This window comes from Lagopus muta, chromosome Z, assembly GCF_023343835.1.
Source record: "Lagopus muta isolate bLagMut1 chromosome Z, bLagMut1 primary, whole genome shotgun sequence".
Lineage (NCBI taxonomy): Eukaryota > Metazoa > Chordata > Aves > Galliformes > Phasianidae > Lagopus > Lagopus muta.
Window position 1 is genome coordinate 50,216,564 of NC_064472.1, and position 20,534 is coordinate 50,237,097.

General features: G+C 35.3%; 1 protein-coding gene across 4 annotated transcripts in view; it reads left to right on the plus strand.

The window, feature by feature from the left end:
- The window catches only part of APC (APC regulator of WNT signaling pathway), a 93,624-nt gene that overhangs the window by 60,721 nt on the left and 12,369 nt on the right, over nt 1-20,534 (plus strand). For 3 of the 4 annotated variants that reach the window (XM_048931359.1, XM_048931362.1, XM_048931360.1), the window contains 9 exons: nt 4,338-4,421; nt 8,035-8,139; nt 11,829-11,951; nt 14,521-14,899; nt 15,903-15,998; nt 16,792-16,931; nt 17,726-17,803; nt 18,994-19,110; nt 20,109-20,323. In XM_048931359.1, coding sequence (XP_048787316.1) covers nt 4,338-4,421; nt 8,035-8,139; nt 11,829-11,951; nt 14,521-14,899; nt 15,903-15,998; nt 16,792-16,931; nt 17,726-17,803; nt 18,994-19,110; nt 20,109-20,323 — 1,337 coding nt within the window. The remainder of the gene's footprint in view (nt 1-4,337; nt 4,422-8,034; nt 8,140-11,828; nt 11,952-14,520; nt 14,900-15,902; nt 15,999-16,791; nt 16,932-17,725; nt 17,804-18,993; nt 19,111-20,108; nt 20,324-20,534) is intronic. The other variant, XM_048931361.1, reaches the window with a different exon arrangement.

Sequence of the window (20,534 nt, forward strand, 5' to 3'; positions counted from 1 at the left end):
TTTACATGAACAGAAATTTTGCTACATATGGAGCATTTCTAGTTCTGTTTGTAGTCAGAGTTTATAGTGTTTTCTACATTGAGCTAAACTTCTCAGAAAAACTATGTGGCTTTATTTTTTTGCAAAATACATGTCCCGTAATAGTGCTAATATAAAATAAAACAGCTAATATGCTGTCAGGTATACCCATAATGGATGTGTAAGGATGTTCATCTGATGTACTCAAGACAGAACCAAGTTCATTCTTCCCTGTTCTAGTCTGGTTGGATAATAACCTACTCTGATCTGGAAGCAGTACGGCTGTGCTATCAATGTTTAGCAGCTACAGTAGTGTCCTGTGTGAATACAGCTGTGCAACTTCTGTTGATTGGTTGTGAGTGAAGGCAGAACAGGCTCAGCCTGAGTATATCTGGTTATCTCTGTTGCATAACCTAGCAGCGTGTCATCAAACTTCAGAGTTTTGTTACTAACGGGCTAATGTAGAATAAGGTAAAGTAAGCAAAATGGATACAGGCACTATGCTACTGGCCAAGTTATTTATGCAGACAGTATAATTGAAATTGTTAGAACAAATTATTTGACTGTAGTTCTCTCACTCTGAAAGTAAGATTTCCCTTAGGCAGCTGCTTCCCTACTTGTTCTTTCTGAATTTCAGGAGGGAAAAAATCCTATCAAGAGGATGTTGAAATCTTTGTATGTTTTCTGAGTTAATGTTTCCCTGTGGGTTTATCACAGATGTTTTGTTCTTTATAACACGTTTACTTTAAAAAAAAAAAAGAAAAATGACATCTACTTTAATTATGTAAAGATGATAAAATAAGCAGTGACTATATCCATTTTTTCTTCTTGTGGGCTTTGACTGGTAATTCCCCTTGGTTTCATTATACGAAGGATAGGTGCCAGAGCTGTTCAGATGTACTCTGGAGTGCAGACACATAAAAGCAAATTCTGTGTTATGTATATTTGAACTATGATGTTCAAATGTGCCATGGACTTGCTGGTTTTCCAACTTCCTTACTGCTCTGCATTTTCCTTCTGCTGTAATTGTTATACAGAATACAATGCAAAATCTGAGTTGAAGGAAGGAAACGATGTATGTAAAAGGTAGCACTGCAGAGTTCTCTGCATTAAGATTCCCAGAGATTTATTCTGTGTGAGAGCTGGTAGCTTCTATTGCCAGTTAATTCATGTACTAGCCTTTTCTTCTGGAGGACCTTAAAATGATGATCTTCTCTCCCTCTCATTTGTTATTGATTCCTCTGAATTTTTCCCTCTGACACAAGTCAGCTCACAGCAGTCATTTTTTGTTACTCCTTTTGAGGATTGTATGTGACCACATGACCAGTGGTAACACAGAAAGATGCAAGAGAGGACTTTATTTTAGCTTGTTTAACTATCTACACCAACACTTACCTGATGTTAATAACATGGTATTCCTCATTTGAGAGAAAAAGAAAGATTTTTAAAAGGTTTCAAATTTAATCTCTAAGTGTTAATATTTTAACACGTATACTTAGTTGTATAACCTTTATAAAAGCGAAGTGTTTTAAAAGAAAATATGAGACCTTATTTTTCAGAAAATGAAGGAATGTTTTTTAGAAAGTGCTACTGGAGCAGTGATTTCTAAGTAATTTGTATCTTTAAATGTTAATTTGCTTTATCCAACAATATTCTTTTGATAAGAGTGATAAATATTACAGAATGAGTAGGAATATATTACGAATAGAGATAAATGATGTTACTTACATAGCTTCTAAAATTTAAACCATTTTCTGAGTGTATTCAGACGCTTGAAAATTCATTCCTAGACACACAGATGCCTTAATAATCCAATGGTATGGTTAAAAATGTAAACATGACAGTGCATGAATGCAGTGCAGAGATGCAGAGTACTAAATAATGATTCTTCTCAAAATTTAGAGCCCTCTTTCATCTTGTCTTTCATCTTCAGGCTTGTTTGACTTAGTACTGTGAGGACTCTTGTAAGTTATGCAATAAAATGAATGTTCTCCTGAATTTTTTTTGCCTTCCCCTTACCATCTTCATCAAATAAAGGCCCATATACTGGTACTGATAAGTATCCTGAGGTGCTTTGATATGTTGTGTTTGCATAGGAAGAAGTATAATGTCTTCCTTAAGTGATATACTGACTTCAGGCTTGTTTTCAGTTTCACTACTGAACAAATTACATTAAATTTCTTAAAGTTTTGTTTACAGTAGTATTTTCTTTTTTGTGCTTGTTCACTGTTTGATACAAAGCATGCTTCTGATTGATGGAACTTCTGAAGTCCCCTTTAACACAAATTATCAATTAAAAAGAGTTGTCTAATGTTTACATTTTCCAAGTAAAATGTGGTGAATGTGGATTCAGATCTTTCCTCTTTTGAAAACTTTGTCAGTGGTAGTTGACAGATTGCAATATTGGATATTTCTCATCTGCTGAAAAATATTTTCCCATGCTCAGATGTGTGTGTATACATATTCAGATTCCCTTGATGTACTTTATGCAATTAATTGCTGATGACATAGAAGGAGACTCAATTTAAGGGAAATTTAAGGGAAACTCCAATGTCATTCTCAGAGACAGAGAAGTATTGTGTCATAGAATTATAGAATGAGTTGATTGGAAGGGACCTTAATAATCCCTTTTTAAAAATACCTGGTTCAATCCCACTGCCATGGGCATGGTTGCTCCCCACCAGATCAGTCTGCTCAGGCCCAACTGAGCCTGGCTTTGAACATCTCCAGAAATGGGGCATCCACAGCTTCTCTGGGCAGCCGGTGCCAATGCCAAACCACCCTCTCAGTGAAAAACTTCACCTTGCCTTCCAACCTAAATCTCCACTCTGTAGTTTAAAATCATTCCCCTTTGTCCTATTGCTATCGCATCAAGTAAGAAACTTGTCTCCCTCCTGTTTATAAGCTCCCTGTAAATACTGGAAAACCACAGTGAGGTCTCCCCAAAGCCTTCCCTTCTCCAGGCTAAACAAGCCCTCAGCCCATCTTCACAGGTACGGTGTTCCAACTCTCTGATAATCTTTTTGGCCTCCTCTGGACTCACTCCAGCAGCTCTGTAGGATTCTTCTGAATTACAGACATATGGCATATTGTCAGTCATCACTTCACCAGTGTGCAGTTATTTCCAGTAATTCCTTTTTGTCGAATGAGTGATCTGTTTAACTCTTGTGGAGCTTCTTTATGTGCTGCTTTCAAAATTTTGCTTCTCTGTCTGTAGCTGTGCACCTCTGCTAAGTGTTGGTGTTCATGATGCTTTTCCCACAGGTTATGATGATGTATGTTTCAGGAATTCACTCCACTTTGTATTTATATGCTTTATTTCTAAGATGTTGAGATTACATTGTGTTTGTATTCCATGGGTATCTTTTGGTGGAAACATCTTTTTAAAAAGTTCATCTTATTTTCATTTTCAGGTTGTAAAGATGTTAAATAAGGTTGGTTATAACGATCCTTTCAGCATCCACTAGATGCACAAAACCTTTCTTTTTTTTTACTGTAACACTGAACCTGTTATTTAGGTACAACAATCAGGATTTTATTAATCTGTCCATCAGATAAAACAACAGTATTTAATCAGTTCAGCATTCTGTTCATATCCTGATGTTACTGGGCTAATTACTCTCTGCCCACTTTTGGAGTCAACGACTGTATATTATCAAGCGCACACAATTATTTAACTCTTGCTTTATTCACTTGCTGTTTCAGAGAATCATAATTCATCCTGTGCTTCACAATACAGCTTGTATGTGCATCCTGTAAAATTTGGTTTTTCAACATTCCATTTATGAACCACAGAATGATTGCACTGAGAAATGAGTAGCAATACAGCTTCCTATAAAGAAAGCCAGATTGATTCAGAAATGTCTGTGTAAACCCAGACAGACCAAAGAAGCACTATGTGGCTTTAAAACTTGCCTTGTAAATTCCTTGAGATTTGTAGGGGCAGAAAATATTCAGAGACTGTTCACGTAAACAGAGCATCCAAATCGTCATAATCACTGAACATAATAGAAGTCATTCAGTATTATCTACTTTGAAGATGCTTGGTCATTATAAATTCTTTCAAATTTCTATGTGGAGAGTGCAGTGAAAAAATTTGCTAAAAAGTATTAGCTTTATTAGAGACCTAACTAACCACTGTATTTTCAGTGTTGCAATCATGCCTGTGTTTTCTTGTGAAGAACACTTGAATTACAGCGTGAATGAAGTAGTTCTGTTTGTATAAGCTGTTGTAGTTAGCTGTATTTGCAATAAACTTTCCATGTTGTCATTATACAGAATAAGTAAAAGGTGTTTTTGAATAAAAACATTCCTTTCAGGTGAGGGTGGCAAGAATTCAGCAGATAGAGAAGGATATTCTTCGTATACGACAGCTCCTGCAATCACAAGCAGCAGAAGCAGAGGTTAGTGAGCTTTCTTTTGTTTCTGGTATATCTATTTAAAAAAAAAAAAATCATTTGAATAAGCTGGTGGGTAGGATTATTTGCAGAAACTAGTGATTTCACAGTTATTGAACAAGTCAATTTGCATAGTCAGTTACTTGTTCTCTCATCTATGAACTGAGGAAGAAATACTGGAATTACTCTTCATGCTATTATTATTAATCACTAATGATAAGTCAGTTAAAAGTTCTACTAGCATTTTCAGTTAAAAGACAAAAATGCAGTGTGTTATAAAGGCTGTGGCTTGGTTTCATCAAGTAATAAAACGATCAGTTGTACATACCTTTCTGAAGAGGAATTTCTGATAAACAATTTCAGGGCTTGCTTATCTTTTGAGAGAGAAGAAAAAATCAGTTTTCAGTGTTCAGAAAATAATAGTCATTGAATATTTTGAAAAAAATTCTTCAGTGTGTAGTAAAGTCTTTAGTCCTAATAAATACACAGGAGGCTATTACAACTCACAATTACAAGGTATTTAAGTATTTGATTGGCTATTTTAGCAAAAATGATCAAGTCCTTTTGTACTTGCAAATGTCTTGAAATATATTTTTCCTTCCTTCTGCTAGTACATACTGCAAAATTATGTGATGTGATAGTTGTTGACTTGAGAAACATTGAAAGCATAGAGACAAGATCTAGAGATTACTCCAATCTGGGTAAAATAGGCACATATTTGACCATTTTGCTACTACAAAAGCAAACAAGCATGCTTTATAACTTCAAAGCTTATAATTACTTTTGTAGTGTGATGCCTGAATTCAGAAATGACAGGTGGCTGTAAGCACAAAAATCACGTTCCAGAATAAGTTCTATTTAACACTGTGGGTCTGTGCACTATTCATTCTGTAACTGTTGTGTAATTCTCCACCATGTGTAGAGATTACAGGATCTGCTGTTGTATACATTCTTTGATTCTCTGTTGATGTGATTGGTTTAAATATTTTCACCCACCAGTTCTATCTTCAGTAAAAAGTAATGCACAGAGGCAGCATACTTGCAGTGGTTACATTATCCTTGCTGCACTGTCTGTATTATATACTGTATTGCATATATATATATGCAACATATATGTGTGTAATATATACTTATGTGTTTGTAGATGTATTACAGAATCATATTATATTATGCTATGCTCTTAGGGTTGTACTGTTCTTAATATACGAGCCCTAGTCTGTCAGAGATTAATATTATTTGACTTACAGTAATGCTGTGTCTATGCAGAATTTATTTTAATCATCCATGTTTGTACATGTGCATACACTTTTTATATAATACATATATGTAATGTAATACTTTAATTTGGTAGATGTTTATATGAAGGAATTGTTTTTCAGTAAATATCTGCTATCTCCTACCTATATTACTGTTAACTCCATTATGCCAGTCTTTTGTAGCTAAAGAGGTAAAAAATCTTTGGTGTGAATTTACAGATTTGACGTTCAGTCCCATAGTTGAATCATGTGACAGTAACATGGGTGTGTATCTATGCAAGCTGTGAGTGCACACTGCATTTAAAATATGATCAGCTGTGCTTCTAATGTTAAGAATGATCTTACAATTATGAATGAAATTGGATGTTATATTGATTACTTTTTATACTGGCATATTCTTGAGGTCTTTTAGGGGGAATGAGATGCCATCTCTTTAATAAATAGCATGTGGTAAACAACTTAGCTCAGTGAGAAGAGAGAAACAGAGAATACTGAGGGGACTTCTGCTTGAAGTTGGGAAGATTGAAATGTCTCCCTGTTTGTGCTCTAGGTGCATCAAAGCTTTTTGATAAACACTCTACCATCAGCTCTCAAAGAAAGTGTGCCCCTAATTCAGGGCTATTGTTGGAAGAATAATACTGTCCCCTAGGGTAACCCTGTGCCTTGCAAATGAACACTTCTGCTTTTGACCTCTGTGAACACTGAATACTGCTTTATTCATGAGACTGAAAATTACTGTTATCTAGTGACTGGAAAATTCTGTCCTTACTTACAGAGGAAGCTTGGGTGCAAATTTTATGTCAAACTCACCCTTACAGTTCACTCAAGATTGAAAATACTGCGAGAGAGATAGTCGTCATACGCTGTATTCTGTATATTTTACAGCAAGGCCTGATCTTGATTGAGCTCTTACTCTTGCATCAGGAATTGAAATGTCTTTAGTCATTATGTGAACATAAATAGCCATAAAATTTTGTGTATACTGGCAAAGTTGTTGACTTTTTAAATGAAAAATTTGGTTAAAACAACAGGAACGCTGTTTCCAAAATCGTGAGTTTTCCTTTATGGGCTACTTATTTTCCATAACTAAATACACAGTTTAAGAAAAATATTATCAGTCATTTTTTTCAGTTTTGTTATGTAATTTCCTTGTGTTCTTTGACAAGTCTTCTTCCATCAGTTCATTGGATGTATATGTCATTTTTTAATGTTTGTCTTAAACATTTAGTTAGCTAATGACTGTTTTTACAGTACAATACTGTTTTTATGGTACAGAACTGTAATTACGGTTTCTGATACCATTTAGTGTTAAATATTTTCTGGGTTTCATACACTAGTGTCTATGTGAACAAATTCAGAGGGCATACTGGTGATACTGTGTTTGATCACCACATGCCTAAGGAAGCTAACATTTTTTAGGTAATTGAAAAAATTTTAATGTGTGTACATTTAAGAAAAGTACGTTTTTGCTAAAAATTAAAGAGATGTTTCCATAAAGCATGGCAGATTGCAGACTGTACTGCCCAAAAACATTTTAGGACGCTGTAGTAACTGAACATAAGAAATTTTATTTAAACAAATGAAAGGGATATATGTATGGTAGTAGCCTCTAAGCAAATTTTATAAAATTTGTCAAAACTAATTTTATAAAAAGAATCTTGTTTCTGAGGTAAGGCAATACCTTTTCATCTCCAGACTTCAGTAAGGGCAGGCTTATGTGCCGTTTTGAAAAGCCAGAACACGTTAAGCATGCTAGTGGGTGATGTTGGATACTTCGCATACTGAACAAAGCTCAATTATTCTATTTCCTTCTTAAAGGAACTGTATTTAAAGGCCTGATTTTGGTGTTGATTTGCTGATACATCTTGGTGGGAAATTTATATAAATTTCATTGGTATCAAGCTAGTTATTCCTGCAGAGTTTGCTGTTAAAATTTAGGTTGACCTTCTTTTCAGGCAGAAATTGTTTGTCTTCCAGTGTAAGCTTAATTTAACTGTGCTCGCTGTGGTCTCTGGTATATGCATGGATCACGTGACAGTGCAGGGAAGACAGCTGTTTGCTCCAATTCTGTTACATTTCTGATAGCAACATGAGCACAGCTAATGGAAAATGGTGTTTCCGTGTCTCACTGCAAATCCTTTGTCTTGCAGGGCTGTAATCCTCAGAGGACATGCTTTACTTTTATCTTTCAGTTTTTCTAAGACAGTCTCAGCTGTTAATTATTGAAGCGAAGTGACATGAAATACAAAATACTGTCTTGTGATTTTGTGAAGATGCAGCATTGTTGATTCACAGTCCAGAGGGCATTGAATGGTTGCATATTAAATTTCTCTATATGATTTCATAAACTGTTACGTTGACAGAGAGCACCTCAAGGCAAGCATGATGCAGGTTCCCATGATACAGAGAGGCAGAGCGAAGGTCAAGGAGCACCAGAAATCAGTATGTCAACTAGCAATACTGGTCAGGTAAATTGATTGTTCTGTTTATTGATGTATTCTGGAAATACACAGTTACGTGTTTTTATATACTGTACAGTGTTTGCATGCCTGCATATTTTAAAAAGATTTATGAATTTCTTCATTGCATCTAGAACTAAGTAATTCATTTTATTTGGTGGAAGGAAATGTTTTTTATGAGGTGAAATATAAGCATTTCGTAATACAGGAAATGGTTTTCTTTGGTTAAAATAATTAATTCACCTAATGCTAAGAAAAAATGTAACAGAAGTGACTACAGAGAATGTTATTTTATTGTAGCTGAAATTTAACAATAGCAGTATGATTTAATTATGAGAAATGGTTCAATTTTTACATCAGAAGTGATCATTATAGCATCAGTCATTTTAAATAGAAGAATTAAATGGCAAGCTGATCATTAGTGGTTCTTTAATACTATTTTAGATAATGCTTTGAAACAGTAGTATTCATGAAATAATCTGAAAGCGTGCTGAAGAGTTATTTAAATGCTTCTCAATGGTCAGTCACTGCTGTTCCTTTTATTAGTGAAATACATGTCAAGAATTATTTTGAGGGTTGTGTTAAATTCTTTTTGTATTTTTAAAAGAAACATCAAAATGTATGGCTTCCTTCTGTGGATAAAAATATTTATTTACCATGCAGTAATGTTCATTCACTTCATAATTTCTAACTGTAGGTGACACATTCCCGATAGTAATTTGGATTTTCGGACTTTGCCCTTGAAGTTTAATAGTTGAATTCATTTGCAAAATATTTTTGCTACTTTAGAGAAATAGAATTACTTCAATCCTTCTGAGAGTATTCTGTACAAGAAGATTTACCAGAAACAGTATAAATTTTGCGGTGGCTAGAATATTTCATCTGATTAAACATTAAGCATATTGAAATATATTTGATAACCATTTGGAATTAACTTCTGTCACCCATCTCTGAACAATTGCTTGGGGCTTTGACTCTCAATCTTAGGACAGTGTTATTGTTTGGAGAAAATAAATAGTTCAGCACAGCTTGAAGGTTGAAAGCATAATGTATTTAAATAATTGATGCACTGTGGGTGCATCATCAATCTTTATTGCGTGAATCTGGAGTTATTTTGGGGAACAAATACTTCACAGGGAAGGAAGGAAGAATGGATTGTCATATTCTGGCAGACTTTTTCAAGTGGAGGATTCATTCATTCTTCTTTTGAGCTCCTGTGTTTTTAGCAATTTTTAACTTCGCTTCATAAAAACGTTTAAAACATACATCCTTTCCTTCTGGAGGATGATAGATACAGGGATCTGAATCTGTATTCTAAGACATCTGGGGATTATTTACTTCCAGTACAAGTCCAGAGAGAGGAGGCTTAATGGGTTGTGCATAATGTTTATTTCTGATAAACCAGCTCAATACACTTTGTTCTGTTGAGCAGTCACTACAAGTAGAACGCAACCAAATTATTTAGATCTAGTTATTTTGTACTCATATAATCAGTGTCACTTGAAATACTGCCAGTTGAAGCTGGGATTTTTCAGGATTCAGTTATGCTTTTCTGTACCTTCTTCCAACTGTCTTCCATTATACTGTCTTGGCATTAAAGTTAAATTTTTGCTTTCCTTTATTTTTCAAGCTTTATGAAGGAAATCAGCTAGATTGCCTACTTCATGAATAACCACAAAGCAGAGAAAATGCTTGGTACTTTTTTTCTGTCAATCCAGTCATGTTAAAACATGACTTTAAAACATGCTTTAAAATTGTTATTTTTTGTGTGACTTTTTAGATGTCATGGTTGTATGTATGATTTCTTATGCTTGTGAAACTTTTGTGATTCCTTCACAGTTAGTGTTTAAAAACAGAATATGATTTTTCAACTTCTGGAATTTATGTAGGGGTGGAGCAGATATAACATTGAAAGAGCAAACATGATTCCAAATAAATATTTATCAACATCCGTTTTCATCATGGTGGGTAACATTCACTTAAGTATGCAGAACAAGTGGAGAACTTTTAGAAAATTTTCTTCCTTATGTTAGAGGGAAAACGACATTCCTTCTGTACAGGGAAGAGATCTGCGCTTGAGAAGACTTAAATCTTGTAAAGCATTCTTCTCAGTTGCAATAGAAGATGAATTTCACCTGTACAGAAGTGAAGTAAATAGAACACTATTCTCTTAAAGTGTTGGCTACTCAGATACTTACTTTAGTTTCCCAAACTGAATGAGGAAGGAGTGGCATCAGGAAACTTCACAAGTAGGAAGAAGAGACAAAGAAAGAGCAACAGCAAAGACAAAAAATAAAGAGTGAATAGATAACACCAGTGAGAAAGAAAAGATGTAAATACACAAAATAGATTTAAAGGGCAAATATGCTAATAAGAGGTCTTGCTAACATAGGTAGGGACATGCTATTCATTATAATTTTCACGAAAATTGCAGGAAATTTTATCATCATTTTATAGCTTTTTATTAAAAAATAAAACAGTTTAATCCATTTATAATTTGCTTTTGATACAGACAGATTTAACTATGGTTAGTCTTTGTCCAGATGAATCTCTTAGTCAGTTCTTGCTTATCTGATTGTATTATAGAGATGTATATACAGTTTTACGCAATATGTAATCTAACATAAAAAGTCAACCTTTTTTCACTCCTTAAAATCTTAGTTCAGCTTGTTGCAAAATCCTCCTTTTTTTCAATGAAAATAGAGATTATAAGTGAATTATAAATGAATTGCTGGGGCAGTCCCAGGCGTTCATACAGACTGGGTGAAGATCTCCTTGAGAGCAGCCCTGCAGAGAAGGACTTGGGGTTCCTGGTGGACAAGAAGCTGGACACGGGCCAGCAGTGTGTGCTTGCAGCCCAGAAGGCCAGCTGTGTTCTGGGCTGCATTAAAAGAGGGGTGGCCAGCAGGGAGAGGGAGGTGATTGTCCCCATCTACTCAGCTCTTGTGAGGCCCCATCTGCAGCACTGCGTCCAGGCCTGGGGCCACCAGCACACAAAGACAAAGAGCTCTTGGAATGAGTCCAGAAGAGGGCAACTAAGATGATCAGAGGGCTGGAGCACCTCTCTGTGGAGAAAGATTGAGTGAACTGGGCTTGGTTAGCTTGGAGAAGAGAAGGCTCTGGGGAGACCTCATTGTGGCCTTCCAGTACTGTATAAACAGGAGGGGGAACAGCTGTTTACGAGGGTGGATAGTGAGAGGACAAGGGAGAATGCTTTTAAACTGAAAAAGGGGAGGTTTAGGTTGGATATTAGTAGGAATTTTTTACACAGAGGATGGTGAAGTACTGGAACGGGTTGCCCAAGGAGGCTGTGGCTGCCCCATTCCTGGAGGCATTCAGGGCCGGGTGGATGTGGCTCTGGGCAGCCTGGTCTGCTGGTTGGCAACCCTTCACCAGGGGGTTGGAACTAGATGATCGTTGTGGTCCTTTTCAACCCAGGCCATTCTGTGATTCTATGAATTCCAATGAAAATAGAACCCCATTGACAGTGGGTTTTGGGAGAAATTGTAATGAAGTCCAGCTTAACAGTGACATCTATGCAGTGTCAAGGCGGCAAGGACCTAACTTAGCCAAAATATATTGAGAATTCATAACTGATTTTTATGATTTCATGATCTAGTGCTGAAATGGGATGCAATTAGACAGTAATTGTAAATTCAGTTAGACTTTGTACTGTATTGAATTGTTTTAATTTGTAGGGTTCTGCTGCTCGAATGGACCATGAGACAGCCAGTGTTATGAGCTCTAGTAATAACTACTCTGTACCTCGCAGACTGACAAGTCATCTGGGTACCAAGGTAACCGAAGATTACAAACCACAGGTCGCTAATGCTACATTTTTACTAATACAATAACCTCATTGTTTCCTGGCAGTAGTACTAATATTAGCTGAATAATCTATTCACATGTAGTAATTTTATGGAGATATAATTTTACAATATTTTCTAGCTTTTATATGTATGCACAGAATTACTTTTTTTTTATTTGTTGACAATTAATTAAAAGTTACTACAGTATGGAAGAAGCAATTGCTAGAAGTTCCTAGAGTATTTAAAAACTTCACGATGTTGATTTGTATTCCACAATGGAAACTTTTAAAATCAGTTCTTGAAATACTTTTCAGGGACCAAATTCACAAAACAGCAATTGTTAAGGAATTATACAGACCAAAAATTTTAAGAAGTTATTTAAAATATTCACAGTGGTGCCTATTTGCAACAGAACGTGTTCAAAAGTATATGTGCAGCATGAAAAAGAGATGGAAAAAATCACAGATTTGTAGCACACCAGTTCATGAAACACTGGAGCTTGTATTGCCTCTGGACTCAGCAATAGTATGGGCAGGGTACTGAGCCCTGTCTTCCATGAGCCATTTGTCTTGACATCGTATTGATTACTTTGGGCCTTTAATATGTTGCTATAATGTTGGAACTTCTGTCTTGCACTTTATGCATGCCACAAATGGATGTGATTTTGGTTAGTCTATTAACAGGTTTTCACTACAAACGTTGGAATTTACTGAAGCTGTAGACAGATGGAGAACCCTGAATGCATGGAAGATGTACAAAAAAATACATGCAAAGAAATAAGTTGAACTTAGTGTACTGTAGGATAAGAAAAGCTTAGTGCTGATACACATGAACATGTGGTACAGATTCTAAATAGGAGCAGTGTATTTTCAGATGCCGAAAGAAATGTCTTTATGTGCAGTGTGTGGATAAAGGGAAGGAGAGAGAGAAAAACATTTCATGATTTTTCCCATAAACTGCCTTTGCCACAACTCAGAGGTCAGATTTTGGTGGCTTCTTCAGCTTTATTCTCTGACAGAAGAATTATCTTTCAGATCTAAATTACTGCGGATTAAAGCTGCCACTTGAAATACCTGTCAAAAGGCATACATAAAGCATAGTAAATTCACTGTCTTTTATGAATTCAAGCAGTTTGTTTTAATACTGCATATGAGCTTTTCCAGACCAAGGATTTCCAAATCAGGACACTGGGTTGTTAGAAGATAGGCTCCAAGACTCAGTGGATTTTGCATGGGATCAATACACTTTCACAGACATCAAGACTTCCATTGTTCCAGCAGTCCTATGATATTTTGGGAGACACACGTTAGCAGATTTGCTGCTTAATCTATTCACTGCCATATAATTTTTGTATAACTGCGTATTTATTCTTATCCCAGATACGTTAGAATCTTTTGGGAAGAAACAAAATCATTCATTCGTCTACTAGCTGGTACAAAAATCTGACTTTTTGTAGAAAACTTGGTTTAGAATTCCAGAGTGTCATTTCTTTGTTAATACATTCTAAAGAAATGCCCACAATTCCCTTCGATAGTTTCTTTATGTTGTTCTGTGATTTTGAATTTTGCTGTTTTTCTTGGCTGTAGGAGTTCAGATAGAGTTCAGGAGTTCTAGAGTTATTATCTCTACCATCTTCTGCACTATGTTATTCTACTAAAAGCTCACTGAAGGAACCAAATGCAGTTCTCAATGTAAATCTACTAATGAAGAAAACAGAATGGGAAAGACAAATCAAACCATACATTGACCACAGATCAACAGAGGAATCCCTGAAGAATCAATCATGTTTTTTAATGTGAAAGTTTGTTGTTTTGAGTTAAATGTGTACTGTTTGGTTTGTACGGCTTTATTTAATTCTACAACTGCTTTGTACACAGATAGTAGGTAGTAAATGAGCATTTGTTTCCTTCTCTGATTTTACTTTGGTAAACTTGAAGAAAGTTTTAATTTAATTCTCCAGTTTTGCTTTTCTGTAAGTAACCTGGTCCATATGCAAGTCACTCGCAACAAAAAATAGTTGGTTAATTTGAAACAGTTTTAAGTGAAAACTTGAGGATATATAGATGCGAGATATTTTACTTCATTGTAAAGCAGAAATTCATGTAATCACTCTTACCCTGTCTTGATACTTTTTTTAATGCCAACATAAGAAATAATTTTTCACTGAAGAGCATTTCTACGTGAAAGTGCAATTCATACAAAATTTACTTTTTTAAGATAGAGTTAATTTTAAATACATTTTACATTTTCAAAGTAATATATTTTCACGATTGTTTATTTAATCGTTTTGCGCAATGGAAAGTTAGAAGTCTTCACCATTATTCTTGCAGACTAATAACAGCTGCCTACAGTTACCGCCAACTTGTTCTAGCTATTTAACCACGAAATGAGATTTATTAGGGTAATAGATGGTGAAGTAGTAATAGTACTTAATTATTTCTAAGTAGCACAGGCTCTCACACCATTAAATCATTTGTTGCGGGTTGTTTTCCTCATGTGTACCATTCAGATTTCAGTTAACCTTATTTTACAGTGAAGTTTTAAAATATAACTCTGTTTTTTGAAATCATTTGACCTACAGGTGGAAATGGTGTACTCATTGTTATCAATGCTTGGTACTCATGATAAAGATGACATGTCAAGAACATTGCTAGCAATGTCTAGCTCTCAAGACAGCTGCATAGCTATGCGTCAGTCTGGATGTCTTCCTCTTCTCATCCAGCTTTTACATGGCAACGATAAAGACTCTGTCTTGTTAGGGAACTCTCGAGGTAGTAAGGAGGCCCGTGCCAGAGCCAGTGCAGCGCTGCATAACATCATTCACTCCCAGCCTGATGATAAGCGAGGCAGACGGGAAATCCGCGTGCTCCATCTTTTGGAGCAGATCCGTGCTTACTGTGAAACATGTTGGGAATGGCAGGAAGCACATGAACAAGGCATGGACCAAGATAAAAACCCAAGTACGTTCTTTCAGCTTTATAAATTTTGATAAACAGCGAGTTTATAAAGAATACAGCTGACTTTAGCTTCTTGGTAAATGTACGTAAGGTTTGTGAAACATTTGGCTATCAGCATATATAGTATGTGTGACTGCATGTATAGATAGGCTTTTTATGTTGAGGTAGCATTAGGAAGTATCATCTATTATGGGTATGAAACTCTATTTATAAACTTGTTCTTTAAATTGTAAGACTTTCAGATGCATTCTGAGTAATAACCCCAGTGTTTTACGTTGATGATCTGTGAATTAACAGTAAATTTCTACTTAGTGCTATTTTACGTGTCAGTGCATAATGCAGTCTATCTAAATAAATAAATAATCCCGAATTGTTCTTCATTCAGATGTATTCAGGAGATACACATTTCATTTAGAAGAGTTTTAAAAAGTCTCAATCTAGGCAATATTATGTGAATTATTATTTCTAATGCTGTACATGAAACTATTTCAGTATTAAAATAACCACAGTAGTCGCAGTTCTCTCAGGACTTAACAACCGAAGAAAGATTCATTTTGGATTATTTATTTAATACTGCTGGAAGAGTTAACCTTACTGATTTATTTTTAGTAAGTTTTTTGTTTTTCAAAACTAACAAGGTTTTTGTTGTTGTTACTGTTATTTTTTGGTGTTTTATCTGTCTGTTTGTTTGTTTGTTTGTTTTACCAGAAGTTACATTCTGTAACGCATACATTGATTCTCTCAAACTTCTTTTCTCTGCACCAGCTATATTTCTAGTACATGTATGTCTTCTTGGTCGTATATAGATATACTCAGGCATCTTATGTATACGCATTTATTAGCAATATTGATAAGTATTTGTCTATTTGTGAGTTAAAAGGAAGAAACAAAATCCAAACAAAATTGCAGTTGATTTCTCTTTAAGTTTTGATTCTTTTTGAAAATCTTATGATTTGGACAAATTATACACTTAGAAAATACTAACTGCTACTTATTTCTGAATCAGTGCCTGCACCAGTTGATCATCAAATCTGTCCTGCAGTGTGTGTTTTAATGAAACTTTCATTTGATGAAGAACACAGGCATGCTATGAATGAGCTTGGTAAGACCAAATGTTTTTATCTGACTTCATTGAAAAGCTTGCTAGAAATGCTGACATTCATTGCTTGTAAGGATTACTTCAGAGAATATGTAACTTTGTTCTACCATTGGTTCAAGCAAATCATAGGTTCATTTGTGACCTCAAAGTGATTAATGCAGATTACATTAACTAGTCCATCACCCAGTGGACAGGTTATCTTTCAAGTTACTCTTTTATTTGACATTAACTCTGAATATTGGAAGAATATTATTATCGTGGAAGTTCTTGTGACTTTTAGAAGCACTGTCTTTACAGTGGAAGCCACTTTCTGAAGTATCTGTATTATAAGTAGATTCCTGTTCAGCAGCCTGTATTTTTTTACCCATGCTCAGTCAGTTCTGTGCATGGAGGTTTCCTTTGCAATGTCTGTGTGAAAATATTCTGTGTACTTTTTCCTTAGAAAATAACATTAAGTAATAATGATTAATTGATAATTGTCAGATTTACTATATAACCTTTTGTGTTACTGGTGTGATATCATCAGTTGCAACTTTAGCTGAAATTAAAAGATAAGTATTTTTCTTCTTCATAAACACTTCTGTTCCCAGTTTCCCCCTCCTCCAGATCTCAATATCTTGTTAACAAAACTTTCAGCTTGTACAAACCATGGAATTTGAGATCCAGAGTCATCTGTTTAGAAGTTTATTTTATTTTCAGAGCCTTCCATTTTTCAGATGTTTAAGATGTTACGGCGTTCTTGATATCAGGATTTAAATTTGTTGGCTTTTTTTTGTTTGTTTACTTGGCTTCTAAGGAGGTCTGCAAGCCATTGCTGAACTGCTGCAAGTGGACTGTGAAATGTATGGGCTTACAAATGATCATTATAGTGTCACATTGAGGAGATACGCTGGAATGGCTCTGACAAACCTGACTTTTGGAGATGTAGCAAACAAGGTAAGAATAAACTTACAATAATTTCAGTTGATAGCTGTGTTTGAATTGCAGCTCTCAGACAGGTAAAGAAATCTTTGTGATAGGATATTGGATTTAGGCTCCAGGGAGAAATTTCAAACAAAAACAACTGCAGTTTTGCTTCACAGACAATGCCATAGCAGACCCCATTTTGTCAGACTGTTCCTCTGCTGCCATCTGTCAGATGTCAGCAACGTGTAACAGAATATTGGAGGGAATGTTCAACCTCTACTGCCATACCACTGACTTCTGCCTCTAATGTCTGAGCCAACATAATAAAAAAGAAGTCATTGCTTCTGGAGTAGCCCTCACATTTTCTGCAAGTAGTACAGTTCTAACACATCATTCATTTGTAAAGAATTTTTGATTGTACTTTGTCACAGGCAATTTCTAAAGTAAGCCTTACGGTTTTTCACTAATTTATATATGCTTTAAAAGCTGTTCTTTAGATATCATAAATGTTGTGATTGTCCATTATATTATCCGAGGCATAGTAAAGAAAGCTTCTTAACTGGTAATGTTCCAGATCTGGTCCTAGGCCTGTTGTAAAAATTATAAAATTTATCACAATTCTACCACTTTGGATTTTCAAGAATAGAAACTGAGTTAGTTTTCAGTAGTGGTGGACCAAATACTTGTTATTGCAAACAAATATTACTAAGCTTTTTTGAACTTCAGAGATGATCAGCTTAAAATATCAAAGTATTATGCACCAGTAAGCCATCTAATGTTGTCATAAAACTATATCTTTTCTATTTCCTTCTGATTCCTGTCAGGCTACTTTATGTTCAATGAAGGGCTGCATGAGAGCTCTTGTAGCCCAACTGAAGTCTGAAAGTGAAGACTTACAGCAGGTAACAGTGAGACGAAATAGTTCTTGTCTATTTCCACTAATTTGCAGCACTTCCATTTCACTACAGTAATTTGAAAGACAGTAGTTCTGATCTCCTTCCTTAGTATTTACTTTCCTTCTATCTATTTGGCCTTGCTGTCACTTCTTTTTGTACTTGAATTCTGTCTTTGTCATGAAGTTACAAGGGTGCTGTTCACAGACAGCCTTTTTTTTTTCTCCTCACTTAGATTCTCTCTTTGAAATATGCTACATTCATTGTAGCCCAGTTTTTCGTCATTAATTGTTGCTCTTGCGTTGTCTTATCTGCATAACAAACTTAGCACCTGTATTCATTCTGCAAATTATGAAGTACAGTTCTTGTAGTAAAATGCTCACCTGTTGGCCATACTGTTTTTTCATCAAAGTATATCCAACACATGGGCTGTAAAACTTTTATGACCCTGATCTGTTGATGGAAGTCCATATCTCAAGACAAGTTTAAACAATCCTGGATTCTCTAGTTTGCTAGTGACAGCGCTAATGGACTGAGGGTTTGTGCAATACTGAGATTCCTTCTGCAATAGTAGGAAGTGAATAGTAGCAGAATAATAGTTGAAGAAGCTTTACTTCAAAGGAGAATGTACGTTTGACTTCACAAGGATGTTCTCTTAGTACATACATACCTGTTCGCCACAGCAGCGCCTATAGAAACTTTCTGAGTTTCAGCAAAGTGGTGTGACACCTGAGTGTCTCTTCCAATGGCTCCTGCTTTGTAGAGAAAAATATCCTGAAATAAAGTCTGTAGTAAGTGCCTAGCGGGATACACAGACTTGAGAACACAGAACTGTATGTTTGTATGAAGCTTGTTTTAAATTATTAAATATGAAATTAATATAATATTGTAAGCAATATTATCTATTCTATTATCTTAGAATCAAAGTAACACTATATAATCATCACTAAACCACATCCCTTAGTGCCACTTTCACACATCTCTTAGGTACTTGTCAGGACAGGGACTTCACCACTTCCCTGCGTAGTCCATTCCAATGCTTGACTACCTTGCCTGTGAAAAAATTCTTCTCAATGTCCAGTCTAAATCCCCTGCAACACAACTTGAGACCATTATATGTGCTTTTATATATATATATGAAATATACATATAGGTGTGTAAGCATATGTAGTAAAACATTTTTTTTTCATATTTTGCAGGTCATTGCAAGTGTGTTGAGGAACTTGTCCTGGCGTGCAGATGTGAACAGTAAAAAGACACTACGAGAAGTTGGGAGTGTGAAAGCACTGATGGAATGTGCTTTAGAAGTTAAGAAGGTACTGTGTAGAAATGCCTATGAGATAAATTTTTGAGGCATTACATTTAATTTACACAAAATAAATATATTGTGGTCTTTTTTGACATAAGCAGTATGTCAAATGTTTAGAATGTTTCAAGTAACTTCAGAGTTTAAGTTACTTAAAGTTCTCTTAGAATTGGTAAATAGAATTGCTTTGAGTTAATGAAACATCAGATCATAAAATAATGCTATTACCTCAAAACTAATGGTATTTCTGTAATTTTATTTTTTGATGGTTGACAGTTTTTGATCTTCAGCTACATTGTTTCTTATAATTTTACAATTTAATAAAACCTCTTCTGACTTTAGTGAGTAGATAACTTCCACTTCTGTCATTTTCTAGATATACTCTTGGTATCCAGACAAGATTATATTCTATCCCAGAGTCCTCTGCTAGCTAATCTTCAAACCAGTTTACCATTATGGCAGCTAGCAAGTACTGTGGCTGATACTTCAAAAAATTTCTGGCAAGCAATAAATCCATTGCTGAGGGAAGGAGGGAGGCAAACAAAAGTTTGCCTGCACGGCTGTACGCCTTGGTTGATAAGTTAATCAGCCCAGAAAACAGAAATTGGAACATAAGTAACTCGTACTGTGAGGAAAAGCCAGAGAAATAAAAAGAGGCAGATATAGGAAAATAGAAAGAAAATATCAGGCATTAGCATACAAGTGAGATTTCATCCAAACAAAAATCAAACAAAAATAAATTGTGCTGGTAACTGAAAAAACAAATTCTAAAACAAATTTCATGGTTAATGAATTTTATTTCTTTGCAAATGTATGTTAGAATTAATGAGGCTTTTTTCTAATCTGTAGGCTATATTCCTTCAGGTTTATTCTTGGTCCATCTTTGGATCATTGGGAATTAGAAAGAGATTTGTGACAAACTCCTTGTAGCTAACGTCAGTATTTCTGAGGTCTTTTGATCAATTCTTGAAAAACTTTTCTAATCCTGTCACTTTGTTATTTTCCTAGGAATCAACCCTAAAAAGTGTCTTGAGTGCCTTATGGAATCTGTCAGCACACTGTACTGAGAACAAAGCCGATATATGTGCTGTTGATGGTGCTCTTGCATTTCTAGTTGGTACACTGACATACCGGAGCCAAACAAACACACTTGCCATCATAGAAAGTGGAGGAGGAATACTAAGAAATGTTTCTAGCTTAATTGCTACTAATGAGGACCACAGGTGGGTATGCTACTTCTGAAAAAATGTAGTGATACTAAAAGCATGTTTAAGACACAGTTTGTACGCTGAGTCTTAATATGAATGCAGGTAGAGTAATATAAAATACAATAATTTGTAACGAATTAGCAGGCATTCCACTTAGGTAACAGAAATAAGCAAACAGATAAGTATCTGCTGCTTATAGATGATGAGTAGTAGTAGAGTCTTTTCG